General features: G+C 42.2%; 1 protein-coding gene across 1 annotated transcript in view; it reads left to right on the forward strand.

Annotated features, from left to right (window-relative positions):
• Positions 1–15,391, forward strand: part of GALNTL5 (polypeptide N-acetylgalactosaminyltransferase like 5) — a 111,652-nt gene that overhangs the window by 81,692 nt on the left and 14,569 nt on the right. The window contains exons 11-12 of the mRNA XM_035029847.1: positions 2,548–2,670; positions 12,796–13,045. Coding sequence (XP_034885738.1) covers positions 2,548–2,670; positions 12,796–13,045 — 373 coding nt within the window. The remainder of the gene's footprint in view (positions 1–2,547; positions 2,671–12,795; positions 13,046–15,391) is intronic.

Here is a 15,391-nt window from a genome sequence, read left to right on the forward strand (position 1 = left end):
CTGCCTTCGGCTTAGGTCATGATCCCAGGGTCCTGGGATCGAGCCCCGCATCGGGCTCCCTGCTATGCGGGAAGCCTGCTTCTCCCTCTCCCACTCCGCCTGCTTGTGTTTCTGCTCTTGCTATCTCTCTCTGTCAAATAAATAAATAAATAAAAATTAAAAAAAAAAAAAAAAAGGCCACACGGCTTGTGTTGGAATTTTCTCTGGAGAAATGGAGTGCTATTACAGGCTTAATGCAGGGGAGTGACATGACCCAAGTCCTCCTCAGGAAATAATTCTTTTTTTTTTTTTGAAATTTTTTAAAAGATTTGTTTATTTGAGAGAGAGAATGGGGGGAGAGGCAAGGGAGAGGGAGAGAGAGACCCAAGCAGACTCTGCACTGAGTGCGGAGACCAAGGTAGGGCCTGATCCCATGACCCTAAACTAAGATCAGACCTGAGCTGAAACCAAGAGTCAGAAGCTCAACCTACTGCACCACCCAGGCGCCCCCCATGAATGAATTCTAATCACACTAACTGCAGTCAAGTGCATGTTTCTCCCTGCTCACTGGTTTTAAAGAGTTGTGATACTAGCACAAAATCTGATTAAATGCACTTGGCATTTGAAATGAGTTGTCCTTTTTACAACCGAATTATAAACCCGAGGCAAGCCAAGGGGACCCAGATTAATGAAAAGCTTCTTGGAGTCTGCAGGTCCCTATGGGGTCCATTTCCCATGGAAGCAATATTTTCAGTATTGGATAGGTTTCCTGCCTAAAAGTTAACCTATTCCTCTGTGAATCTGACCCACTGCGGGCTGGGAAAGGAAATGAGGAGAGACAGAAGGAAGATGAACAGGCAGGACATCCCAGGAGATTCACCTGAGGGGAAGGGACTTTAGGTGTGTCAAGTGGAAGGTGGAAAATAGCTCAAGCTAATGTCGGCTACATTTAGGGATTTCACACGTTGGCCAGCCACTACCGTTTATGACATTATTTCTTCAGGAGCCGCTGTTTCTACGATTGTGCACAGGAGGGGCTGTGTGGAGATGGTCAGATTCCTAATGGGATCAGTAGCACTGAGCAGCAGATTTGGCCGCATGCTGGGCAGGGGACGGGGTGGAGGGGATCTTCTGCTAGACTGTGGAGTTCTAACTGCTCACCTACAAGGACAAGGGTCCTGCTACGGACATACAGTTCCAGGATGGCCATGGGACACCTCCCCAAGCCTTTCAGAACCACGCCATGAGTTCAGAGACACACCCTGTGACCGCTCATAAGTTCTCTAGGCACCAGGGGAATCACCACTGATGCCCAACATCTGGGTGTGCTGCCAGACCAGATACCGTGACTTCTCCTCCTCAATCCATGTTCACCTAGTTTGTGATTTCACCTGCTCCACCAAGGAGGCTACTGTTTGACCCGTGCAGAAGCTCAAACACACACAGGAAACAGGGTGTTCTGTACTCTGATGGGGCTCAGGATACTCACATTCCTGCTTTAGTTCACAGTGGTTTCACACGGGCTCTAGGAGAACGATGCGAACTTCATCTTGTCCTTCCCAGCTGATACCAGTAGGCATTGCTGCTGGACTCCCTCAGCCTGGGCAGCAGTGGACGGGGGGCCCACTGAGTTATGCGAGAGGCATGTCCAGAGTTGACCTGCTGCCATGCATCTTTCTCATGGTCCTGGGCCCTCTTGAGCACAAGCCAACAACATGACCATCTCCTGAAGAAGCCAAGCCCTCCACGTCATGTCAGCGATCACTGCTGCCAGAACTGCCCTTATTTCCCCTGAGCTATGGCCCACAGAGTTCCTCTGCGTTCTGCATGTGGGAGAAGTGTTTGCAGACTTCTGGGCTGCAAGCCCCCTGCCCCCCACCCTGCAGGTGCAGCCCTGCAGCCCTGCAGCCTGTGTTCGGCCTCTGAGTTGGGGGAAGGGGGGCCCTGGCACTCTTTTTAAAGACAAGCAGGAGATCCCTCCTTCTGCCAAGATTATAATAAACCTGCTTCCATGGATCCTCAACCTCTTGATGCAGATTCCTAAGAACCCTGAGGAGCCCGAGCCCAGCCCCCTTGACCATCATCATAACACCCTCCAAATACTGAGGGACCAGTGAGTACCAGGCCCTGTGCTGCGTGACATATCTGTCCCTCTCTCCACGGTCCTGCAAGGCATTGGTGGATAGCCCGCCTCACAGGGGACAGAGCTGAGACTCCCCCACGGGTAGGACACCTTGCCTGAGTTGTTGCTGAGTCAGAAGGAACAGCTGAGAGCGAGAAAGTTGGATTTCTCCAGAGCGCCACAAATCATGTTTGTTCTATTAAAATTACAATAGCGATTTATCAAATAGAGGTATTTCACTAGAAACACAGAATATGTGCAGTTGATCTCAATGCTGAATCATGTTTCTTTCTCTTCCTCCTGTAGGGTGAAGTTTTTAAAGTTAGAACTTTTGTGGAAGAACATGGTTTTTAGGAATCAGTCAAAATTGTGATGAATTGTTTCATTTTCTGTAGTTCTAGTTTATACATTGTCAAGTGTTGGGTTTTGTTTTGTTTTTTTCCCAGATGATTTGAAAGAGAAACTAGACCATCGCCTGGAAATTTTTCGGGGCAAGATTAAATTAATAAGAAACAAAAAGAAAGAGGGACTGATCCGATCAAGGCTGATTGGAGCCTCTCGTGCTTCAGGTATGAGCCTTTCCTTCGGGACTTGACCCAATATCTGTGTCCCGGAGACCTTCCTGCCAGTGCAGAAATAATCTTCATGGGGCCCCCTCCAAGTCTCCACCAGCATAAACAAAAGAGTGGAAATGCCTTTTAGCCTGATGAATCTTTGGACCCTGAAAGTACGCATTCTGCTTCAAAATGTAGATGCCTTATTTCAGATGGAAGAAGGTATTTTATTGCAGGGGCCATAGTGTCAGCCCCCGTTATAGGATGAGTTCCCCCAGATTCAGACTGAGATGGAGCTGTACATGCAGCCAGGAGAGCAAAACTTTATGGGGACAGTGGGGGGCTGCGGTGCAGCGGCCCGTGCATGGGAAACCCCAAAGCCAAGGAGCTCCAGTGGGCTGTGTGGGTCTCCAAAGGTCAGGTGGGCTAGTGGGGAGCTCCAGAGCACGGATGGCCCAGGAGAGGAGTCCAGCTCTGGCTTTCCACGCCCCCCCCCCACACAGTGTGCTTAGTCATTGGCTGCGAGTCCCTGGGAGGCTGGGGGGCCTTGGTGTGAATACTGCAGCAGATCCCAAAGCCTGGGAAGCTGTCAGACCGGTTCACACAGCAGGTTCCCTTGAAGGGAGTCTGAGCTGAGAGGCAGCAGCATCACTCCCATCCCTGTCTCTGTGGTCACATGGCCTCCTCCCTGTGTCCGCCTGTGTCCACATCTCCCTTGGATTAAGGGCCCACCTACTCGAGCAGGACCTCATCCTAATGAATTTCATCTGCAACAACCCTATTTCCAAATACAGTCACCTTCTCAGGTACTGGGGGTCAGGACTTGCATATATCTTTTTGGGGGGGGACACAATTCAACACATAATACTACCATAGAGTTTTGGGTGTCTTTGTTTTGTTTTTTAAGGAGAAAGTCTTACTCATTTTTACTTTGAAATGTTCAAACCCACAGAACACTTACATAAACCTTCCCCTAGATTCACTAGATGTTAATATCTTACAATACCCACTCCACACACACACAGACACACACACACACATTGCATCTATGTCCAAAAGTAAGATTGGCTTATACTCTTCTTTTTTTGAACTCTTTTCTTATACTTTGCTTTACTAGACTTACAGAATGAATTGTATGGGGTGAATATCTATGTTAAACAGATTATCTGTGTTTGGAAAATTACATAAAATTGTCCTATAAACTGTCAAGGCACTGGTATCTTTTTTTGGTTTCCTCTCTAATCCAGGTATTTTTTGAGGAGTGAATTTTAAAGTGTTCAAACATAAGTAAATTCTTGATTATTAGCTTAATTCCTATTGTGGTTGGAATTTGTGGCCTGTTCTGTTGAGATTTCCCTTGCGTCTTAAAGCTAGGTCAATTTTTCAAAACTTCTATGTGTTTTTGTTTTGTTTTGTTTTGTTTTAAGGATTTTATTTATTTATTCATGAGAGAGAGAGAGAGGCAGAGGGAGAAGCAGGCTCCCAAGGAGCAGGGAGCCCGATGCGGGACTCGATCCCAGGACCCTAGGATCATGACCTGAGCCGAAGGCAGACGCTTAACCGTCTGAGCCACCCAGGCGCCCAAAACTTCTATGTGTTTTTAAAAAGAATAAATTTTATCTTCTTGGTTGTAGGTTCCATCTATGTCTAATTTTGTTTTTCAAATATTCTATATTCTCATCCATCTGATTTGACTCGATCCATAGTTGTGTTGCAGTCTTCGACTGTGATTCTAGATCTGTCCATCTGTCTCTCCCTGCAGTTTCGTCAGTGCTTCCTATGTACCCATCTATCCATATTTGCCCGCCGCCCCCACCCATGACGTAGGCATGCTCCCAGCTTCAAAGCGGTAGGGGAGGTGGGCAGCAGCTTGTGAGCCCTCATTGATTTAGTCACATGTTCACTCATCCAGTCAAGGATTTATCTAGCACCTACTATGTGCTGTCGATGTATATTTATTCTTTTTTTCTTCATTTGTATCAACTCTACTGAGATACACTTTATATAAATTCTACCCACTGAGCACGGAGATGGGTTTTCACGTGACATTAACGTGTGTGTGTGTGTGCATGTGTAGAACCGTTACCTTCCAGAGGAGTTAGTATTTGCGTCATCATGAAGTGACTGTCTGCCGTGGAGGCCCGCAGATCTGTCCCCAGCTGTCTGTCGCTCAGACTTTGTCACTTACCCAACTCCCCTCACTCTACCCCGGATGCACTGACCTTCTTGCTGCTCCTCAGAGACACTGAGCATCCTCCTATCTCAGAGCCTTGGCGCATGATGTTCTGCCCCTGGAATTTTCTTCGCGTGTCCTCATGACCTGCCGCATCACTTTGCTCAGTTCTCTGTTCAAATGCTACTTTATCAGAGAGGCCTTTCCCAACCACCCTGTGTGAAATAGCAAACCTCTGTCTCTCTCCACCATCCTTACCCTGAGTGGTTTTTCTTTCTGGTATTTGTTGCTGCCTGTCATTTGTCTGGGTTGGTGGTGCTGCCCACAGGATGATGGAAGTTGCCTGTAAACCACAGGAGCTGAGACAGCGCGCTGTGAACTCTGTGTTGTGCCCCTGGGAATGAAGGGAAATGACCAGGTTTGGGGAGAGCGCTCCATTGGGAGAATCAGAAGGCAGGCATTTTGCAAATGAGAAGGAGAGAGCTATCATCAGATGGTATGAATCTAAAGGAAAGGTTTTTGGGTTTTTTTGTTTTTTTTTCTTTCTGCATGGGAGCAGAGTCGATATGGTTTGGAGGGAGCCATGGGTAAGTAGGAAATGCCAGTGTTTCCCTGGACCCAAGGATTTTTGCCATCTGGGGGGAGAAGGAGGAGCTTCCTATCCAGAACGTCGATGGGGGCCAGCAGCATCTTCTAGGGAGGGTCAGGGTTTATATAAGGCAAGAAGGCTGTAAGAGAATTTTGTGGAAAAAATTAGTGTAGAGAAACTTACTTTACATGAGGGACCTTTGGAAAGGGTAAAAGGGTGGCCCACAGTGGAAGAAAAGGTTTTTGGGGGAGTACAGGGCAGCCTTGGGGGTGAGAACACAAGAGAGCATCTTTCACTGAATTGGTTTGGATGGTCAGCAAGCAGCCAAGAAGGCAGAGATGAGGTGTTGATTTCAGCTGCTGTCCTACAAGCAGAAGGTTCAAATCTAGCCTGGCGCTGAGAGCGCGCACTGTTGCTTGACATTGATACAGAATGAGAGACTTTTGTTGTCTAGTGTGAGAGACAGAACAATGCCCTCCCCCGAGGAGGTTTCCTGATCCCCAGAACCAGCTAATGTACCTTATGTGGCACATGTGATTAAAATTAAAGGCCTTAAAGTGTTCTGTTATTTGATTATGCTAAATTATTCTTCCATTCTACTGCTGAATCACATTTAGTTTATTTCTATTTGGGGCTCTTACCAAATATACAAATCCTTGAGTCCCTGTCTCTTGGCAGATACGCGCAGCATTTCCATAGTGCGTATGTCTAGAAGTGGAATTGCTTGGTTAGGGAGTATGCAGATGTCCTGATTTACTAGGTGACGACAGACTAGTGATAATCAAATGATAGAATACTTTAGTAACGGGCGCCTGGGTGGCTCAGTCGTTAAGCGTCTGCCTTCGGCTCAGGTCATGATCCCAGGGTCCTGGGATCGAGTCCCACGTCGGGCTCCCTCCTCGAGGGGAAGCCTGCTTCTCCCTCTCCCACTCCCGCTGCTTGTGTTCCTGCTCTTGCTATCTCTGTCTCTGTCAAATAAATAAATAAAAATCTAAAAAAAAAAAAAAAAGAATACTTTAGTAACAATGAATGGCCTACACTATACCCAATTTCACGGATGAATACATATCATTTTGAGGGAGCAAAAGAAGCTAAATGCAAAAGAATAAAGTTGGAAAATCAGCAAGACTAAGCTTACAGTATTTTTATGGATGCATAGTTAGAGGAAAAACTAAAACAACAACAACAAAAAAACCCCACAACAACCAGTAAGTTATTGCCATAAACCTTTGGTTAAATCAGAGTGTAGAATGGGAGGTGGTAGGAATTGGGGAACACAAAATCCTAGGATGCTAACCATGTTCTAAGTTTTGATTAAGTGGTAGTTCTATTTGTGTTTACTTTCTGATACATCATGGAGCTCTACATTTATCTTTTATCTCTTTTTTTTATATACATGTTTCTTACAACTAAAAGTTGTGAAATAAAAGTATGAAATAAAAAATACGAAAATATTAAAATTGGGACACCTGGGTGGCTCAGTCGGTGAAGGATCTACCTTCAGCTCAGGTCGTGATCCCAGGGTCGTGATATCAAGCCCTGACATGGGCTCTGTGCTGGGCATGGAGCCTGCTTAATATTTCTCGCCCTCTGCCCCTCCCCTGCCCCCCCAAGGAAAAAAGAAAACATTTTAACATCTTAAAAATGATTGCTTCAGAGACCAAATCAAGAATATTTTAATGTTGGGGCGCCTGGGTGGCTCAGTTGGTTAAGCGACTGCCTTCGGCTCAGGTCATGATCCTGGAGTCCCGGGATCGAGTCCCGCATCGGGCTCCCTGCTTGGCAGGGAGTCTGCTTTGTCCTCTGACCCTATCCCCTCTCATGTGTTCTCTCTCTCTCATTCTCTCTCTGTCAAATAAATAAATAAAATCTTTAAAACAAAAAAACAAAAAAAAAATTAAAAAAAAAAAGAGAATATTTTGATGTTATTTAAAATAAACTAAATGTAATGAGCTACGTTTAAATGTAAAAAAAATGTAGAAACTAAAGACAGGCAGAAAAGAAAAGAAAATGAAGGAGGAGGAGCCTGTGTGAGGCTGATGAGGCATGTGTTGTTTTCTAAAACCAGCCACGACCAGAGAGAGAAAGTGCCCCTGGATTGCAGGCGACAAAGCAGGTCTCTCTGCAGGGAAGGTGAAGTGAGCAGTCAGGGGTTTGGCACATCCCACACACACACTCTGGGAGAAAGGCAGGGAAGGCTCCTCATCAGGTGGATTTGATCCCATGCCCCTCACTCACTGTAGGCCCTATGGAGAAGCTGGCTTAATTGGGGAAGATGCCAATCTGGGATTAAATGGGATTCAGATGAATTACCTCTAACAGGCTATCTCTGTGAACACGAAAGAGCATTATTCTTCCTATAACGGAGGCCAATGGATGCAGAACAAATGCTCCATTTCCTGGCAATAAACTTGAGATTCCCACGGAATCTTCCTGTGAGTGTAGGACTCCTCCAAGAGGAATCCCATGCCACTCTGTGTTCGTTATGGTGTGTAAAGTACCCCCATAAAATGCTTTAGGATGAGTGTAAAAACAGTACTGTTCATTGGAATGGAGGTGCCGGGTAGCTTGTGTCCATAGGCTTCACAGTTTACATTAGAATTAGGAAAAGCTTGATATTGCACCTAGAATAATGTTAATTTCTTTTGCAACTTGACACTATACTTGTGGTCTTTCTAGGTCATTAAATTGTCGGAAGTTGAAATATTAAAATCTGAGCGCCTGGGTGGCTCAGTTGGTTAAGCGACTGCCTTCGGCTCAGGTCATGATCCTGGAGTCCCGGGATCGAGTCCCGCATTGGGCTCCCTGCTCGGCGGGGAGTCTGCTTCTCCCTCTGATCCTCCCCCCTCTCCTGCTCTCTCTCTCTCATTCTCTCTCTCAAATAAATAAATAAAATCTTTAAAAAAAAAAAAGAATCTTTAAAAAAAAAAGAAATATTAAAATCTTTAAATGCTAAGGGTGCATACACTACATATGATAAATAAGACACAAGTCAGTATGGGAAGAAGGGCCTCTGTTGTTGCTGTCGTGGTGGTTCGGTTATTTGGGAGACCATTAGTTATTTGGGAAAATTTTTAATCTTCATCTCATACCGTAATCTGAATAAATTCCAGCTATATCATTAATTTTAGTTTTTAAAAACTAAATCATTAAATTATTATAAGAACTTTAAAATTACAAAAAGAAAACCTAGATCAATACTCACCTGTTCAATGAATAATGAAGAAATTTCGAAGCTTAAACCTGAGGGAAAGGACAGAGCTGACTCCCAAAACAGTAAACCTATTGTGAACAAAAAAATGATAAAACTAAGTAACAGTAGACTAGGGGAATTCGTACGACTTCCATAGAAAAAAAATTAATATCCTCAGTATGTAAAATGTATCTACAAAGCCGTTAAAAAAAGAAAAAAAAAAAACCCCAGGGCTCCAACACCTAAATGCGCAAAGGATATAAACATTTCCTTTACTAATGGCTAATCACCTGAAAAATGTTCAACCTCACTAATGATAATTTTAAAAAGATGGGTTTTTTTAATTGAGCTGCAATTGACATACAACATTGTATTCATGTCAGGTGTACGACATAATGATGTGACACATGTATGTATTGTGGAGTGATCACAACAAACCTAGTTAACATTCATTACCTCACATATTTTCTTGTGATGTGAGAACTTTTAAGATTTATTCTCTTAGCAATTTTCAAAAATACAATGCAGTATTGTTGACTATAGTCCCCATGCTGTACATTACATCCCCGGACTTATTTATCTTATAACAAGAAATCTGAACCTGTTGACCACCTTCACCTATCTCAGCCACTCTCTCCTTCTGGCAACCACCAATCTGTTCTCTAATCTAAGAGTTCAGGGTCTTTTTAGATTCCACATGTCAGTAAGATCATACAGTATTTGTCTTTCTCTGACTTATTTCACTTAGCATAATGCCCTCAAGGTCCATCCATGTTACAAATGGCAGGATTTCCTTCTTTTTAGAGCTGATATGATAATAATATCCCGTTGTGTACATACTACAAACTTCTTTATCCCTTCATCTGTTGATGGACACTTAGGGTTGTTTCTATGTCTTGGCTTTTGTAAATAATGCTGCAATGAACATGGGAGGACAGATAACTCTTCAAGATAGTGATTTCATTTCCTTCTGATGTATACCCAGAAGTGCAATTGCTAGATTATATGGTAGTTCTATTTTATAATTTTTTGAGGAAACTCCATACTATTTTCTGTAGTGGTTGCACCAATTTACATCCCCACCAACAGTACACAAGGATTCTCTTTTCTCCATATCCTTGCCAACATTTCTTATTTCTTGTCCTTTTAATAATAGACATTCTAACAGGTGTGAAGTAATATTGTGGTTTTGATTTGCGTTTCCCTGATGATGAGTGATGTTGAGCACCTCTTCATGTATCCCCCTAGTTGGGGGGGAAGGGACAGTCAGGCAGTCATGGAAGTTTGGGTTCTAACATGGGACTGGAAATCCTAATTGCTGAACGGAGAGAGTGTTTCCAACTTCAAGTAACTGTGAGACCTTCAGTTAACCAAAGAGTAACCTGCTCTGCACCTGCTCTGGTTTGTAACCAAGGGCAGGGAAAGGACCAGTCCTCCCTGGGGATTGAAAGGAACAAAATAAAGTGGCTCTTCCGAAGAGTCCTGCTTATTCAAGAACTCGGTAGAATAAACATGAACACGTAGATGCCATTTTGGATGGGTAGATAAGAAACCAGTGAGCTGAGCTGAGGGATCAAGTTTCTATCACTTTTAATGATTTAAAATACCATGTGAATTGCACATAAGAATAATTGCACTTTGGTTAAGATGTAGAGGATGTACTCTTTCTTTCCTAAGGATGTTAGTGGGGTTTTCTTTGAGATATAATTCACATGTAATTCACCCATTAACGTATGCAATACAGTGTTTTTTAGTATATTCCTGGGGTTATGCAACCATCACCATAACAGTTTTAGAAAAAATTTTTTCCTACTCCAAAGAAACTCCATACACATTAGCAGTCACTTGCCATCGCCTCTCATCCCATTCCCTCCACAGCCACTAATCTACCTTCTATACATACAGATTTTTACCTATTCTAGGCATTTCATTTAATGGAATTATATAATATGTGGTCTCTTGTAACTGGTTCCTTTCATTTCCCATGATGTTTTCAAGGTTCGTCCATGTTGTAGCATGGGTCAGTATTTCATTCCTTTTTATTGCCAAATAATATTCCCATTATGTGGATATATCCCATTTTGTTTATCCATTCATCCATTGATGGGCATTTGAGTTATGACTCTTACTCTTAGGAAGAATGTTGCTATGAGCACTCATGTACAAGACTTTGTATAAACCTAAGTTTTCTTTCTCTTGGGTATTTGTGTACCTTGGTGTGGAATTGTTGGGCTATATGACAGCTGTATGTGTAACTTTTGAGCAACTGCCACATAATTTTCAAAAGAGACCGCAACATTTTACGTTGCTATCAGCAATGGACAAGGGTTCGAATTCCTCCACAATCTCATCAACACTTGTGATTGTCTGCCTTTCTGATTACAGCCATCCTAGTGGATATGAAGTATTATCTCAGTGTGATTTTGGTTAGCTTTTTCTAACGATTAAAGATGTTGAGCACTTTTCATATGCTTATTAGCCATTTGTATATCTTTGGAGAAATGTCTGTTCAAATCCTTTGCCCATTTTTTTTTAAGTAGGCTCTACACCTAGCATGGAGCCCAACATGGGGCTTGAACTCACAACCCTGAGATCAAGAATTGAGCCAAGATCAAGACTTGAGCCAAGATCAAGAGTAGGATGCTTAACTGACTGAGCCACCCAGGTGTCCCTCCTTTGCCCATTTTTTAAATTAAGTTGTCTTTTTTTTATTATTGAGTTGTAAGAGTTCCTTATATGTTCTGGATCCAAGTCCTTTATCAGATGTGTGATTTTCAAATAATTTCTCCCATTTCGTGGATTTTTTTTCAACTTTATGGTGTCAGTTTAAGCACAAAAGTTTTTAATTTTGATAAAGTCCTATATATTTTTTCTTTTGTCACTTGTATTTTTGGTGTCATATCTAAGAAATCATCTAACCTGAGGTCAGAAATGGGTGCCTCTGTTTTCTTCTAAGAGTTTTATAGTTTTACCTCTGACCTTTTTAGGTCTGTGAGTCATTTGACTTAGTTTTTATGTTTGCCGTGAGGGAATCCAACTTCATTCTTTTTCTTCTTCTTCTTTTTTTTTTTCTTAAGTAGGCTCCGTGCCCAGTGTGGAGCCCAGCACAGGGCTTGAACTCATGACCCTGAGATAAGGACCTGAGCTGAAATCAAGAGTCAGACGCTTAACCCACTGAGCCACCCAGGTGCCCCTCTTTTTCATGTGGATACCCAGCTGTGTTGGGACCATTCATTGAAGAGACTATGCTTTCCCCCATTGAATTGGCTGGGCACCCTTGTCAAAAATCAACTAACCACAGGTGTTTGGTTTATTTCTATGCTCTCAAGTCTGTCCCTTTGGTCTCTTTGTTATCCCTGTGCCAGTATCTAACTGTTTTATTATTATAGCTTTGTAGTAAGTTTTGAAATCCAGAAGTCCTTCAATTTTTTTCTTTTTCAAGATCTTTTTAGCTAATGGGGGTTCCTTGCCTTTCCATATGAATTTTAGGGTCAGTTTCTGCAAAAGAACCAGGTGTGATTTTGATAAGAATTATACGGAATCTAGAGATCAATTTGGACAGTATTACCACTTCAACAATATTAAGTCTTCTGGTCAACCATGGAATGTTTCTCATACCTTCCTATGATTTTATTCAAACTCTGCACCTAAATTTTGGGGTCCCTTCCAATTTGAGCCCATTAGGGTACTTTCACAACATGCATTCTTCATTTTGGCCATGCCAGTTTTCCCCATGTTCTCTAAGCAGATGCTCATTAAAGCTTGAACTCAAGAGCAAAAATAATTATGCATTTTTGTATCCCAAGCACCAAAAAATACACAAGTTATCCTTGCATTAAACATTGGCTAAATTGAGTCAATCAATCAAGGCCACACTAAAATAATATATTTTTTAATTAAAGCCCAATTCAGTTCCACCTGCTTCTTTAGAATCTTACCCAAACCACTCTCTAACCCACAGTTCACCAGCTTCTTCTGAACATCTATGGCACATCATGGTACATGATGTAGTACAGAATAAAGCATATGTTTCTAGTCCCCACCCACCCCCAGTGAATCTGGAAGCACTGTAAAAGCCAAACACATAATAAATGCTTAACAAATACTCCTTGCACTGAACTTTGATTTGGGTTGTCAGCTGTCTTATCCATGTGTGCTAACACTAGCCTATTCTTGCCTCCCCAGGGGATGTTCTGGTGTTCCTGGATAGCCACTGCGAGGTGAATCATGTGTGGCTACAGCCCTTGCTGCACGCCATTGCCAAGGACCCCAAAATGGTGGTGTGTCCTCTGATAGATCCCATTGACTATGAGACCCTAGAATACCGGCCCTCTCCGGTCATAAGGGGTGCTTTCAACTGGCATCTAGAATTTAAATGGGATAATGTTTTCTCTTATGAGATGGATGGACCAGAAGGACCCACTAGACCCATCCGGTAGGAGATTTCTTCAGGTTATGGGAATATGTATTGGGACCTGGGGAGAAAAAGATGTTAGAGATGATTCTTTGCATTTCTTGGGCTTAATGAAGAAAAATATTTTGTTATTTATCCTGTTTCTAAAAGTCTATGATTATAGGATTTGGTAGGTTTTTAATTTCTTTGATTGGAAATGAGCATCTCACCCCAGTTAAGAACACTGCCATGGATAGTGTCCCTCTGGTTTCAGGTGTCTGTCTTTAGAATGTGGGCTTGGATCTCAGGAGCTAATTGCATGTGGTCAATGAATGAAATGCTAGCACTATGGATAGCCCAGAAAAAGTAGATGTCTTTGCTAAAGTCATATATAAAACATTTATCTAAGTGCTTTCCTCTATAACTTTATAGAGATGAATACGATTTTCCTGGATTATGAGTCTTGGAAAATATATTTCTAAAGGAGAACAATTTGATGTTGTGACTTTTAACTGCATCTATGAGGCTAATTTCTGAAGAGACTTCCTCCAGGTCACTCCCCACATTTACTGATAACCGATGCCTGGCTCCTCCTCTTCCTCTACTACTAAGCTCTTTGTTTTACAAATCACACGAGTAAATCTTCTAACACTGCAGCCTAGCAAGTCCTTGATCTCCGTCTCTATTTTAATTTAACTAGAGCTCTGTGACCTTGTGCAAATTACTTAACCTCTCTGCACCTTATTTTCTTGTATGTGAAGTCTGGAGGTTAATGATACTTCACAGGGTTGTTAGGAAAATGACTTAGTATATCAAAGCTTAGAACAATATCTGTCCATGATGAGTACTATATCAGTGTTTATCATTGTTTGCTATTATTATTCCTGTAGCCATATCCTGGGCCTTTCATCTTCTAAATTACCAGATATCTGTTTCTTTGGCCACAGCCTAAGATGTTCCTAATTTTTTCCTGCTATGCTCCACCCACACCTACCCCTGGACATCATCGGGATCTCCAGTTCTCTGATTTCTGTTTTTACCCCTCATGGTTTCTTTCTTCTTCTCTCTCTTTTTTTAAGATTTTATTTGAGAGAGAGAGCGAGAGAGCACAAGCAGGGGGAGCGACAGAGGGAGAGGAAATAAAGACTAAGAATCAGGAAGAATAACTGGGAAATTATTTAGTACTTTATGCTGGAACCATAACGGGATACTATGTAGCCGTGAAGCATGACTACACCTGCAGGCTTCCGCAGCCTACTCTAACCCAGTGATTAACCAGCTCCAGGGGACTCAGCCTTTGTGATGACTCTGACATGACATCTGTCCATCTCTCTGCCTGTCCCTGTGGTCCAGGCCCACACTGTTCCAGGCTTAGACTCTATGCTGTAAGGGACAGTCTGGCCTGCAGGCTCCTTTCCCTCATGCCAATCTCTCTGTTGTTATAGTAACTTTCTTAAAACCCTACTTTGCACATGTCACCAAATGTCTTTCCTTTGCTTTTAGGATACTAGATCCCTTCGTGCACCTTCCACTGTGTGTAACTCTGATCTTTGCTTTGTTCCAGCATCATTTGTTAGCTGTTTAGGACTCTGTGTACAGCTGTATAGGTTGTGTACTGCACATCTCCACGAGGCATTGTTCATATAGATCATAGGTGATTGGCATCCCTGGAGTTGTGCAATAAGGCAGCCCTCTGCTGGGCCGGTTATCTCTCTCAGCTTCACTGTCGTCATCTATAAAATGACGATGATAATAAAATGCATACCTCTCTGGATTATCGAGGACATTAAATAAGCCAGTGCTTGTAAAGAACGTAGCCTAAGGTCTGACACAGGGGAAGTGATCAATATAAATGGTTGCTCTTGTTACTGTTATAGACTTCAGAATGAAAAAGAATAAAGATAACACTTCATTTAAGTAAAATTTAATATGTAAAAATCTTGATTTACTCAAAAATAAAAAAATAAAGCATCAATCTTTGGAGTTCATCTCAAAATGAACTTATTTAATTTAAAATAAAGTTACTTTTAGTAAGAAGTAGTTGCAGTATTCCATTTACAAAAAAAATTGACATAATTTTATAATATTTCCATATGTCACATATCAGACATGCTTTAGGCTCTAAAAATTTCAATAGGGAAACCATTCCTGATACTTGCTGAGTAGTAACATTTTTGGAACTCCAAGACACTGTTAGTATAGATGTAGTCACACATGCTTTTGAAAACAATTTGACAATCTTATAAATGTTATTCTTTAATGCAGTAATTCCACTTCTTGAAATATTTCCCTGAGGAGTTAATGAGAAGTAAGTACAAAGACATCTATTGCAGTGGCATTTATATTGGTTAAAAATAAAAACAACATAAATGAACATTTATGTTCAAT

This window comes from Mirounga leonina, unplaced genomic scaffold, assembly GCF_011800145.1.
Source record: "Mirounga leonina isolate KUSES-001 unplaced genomic scaffold, KU_Mleo_1.0 Mir_321, whole genome shotgun sequence".
Taxonomy (NCBI): Eukaryota; Metazoa; Chordata; class Mammalia; order Carnivora; family Phocidae; genus Mirounga; species Mirounga leonina.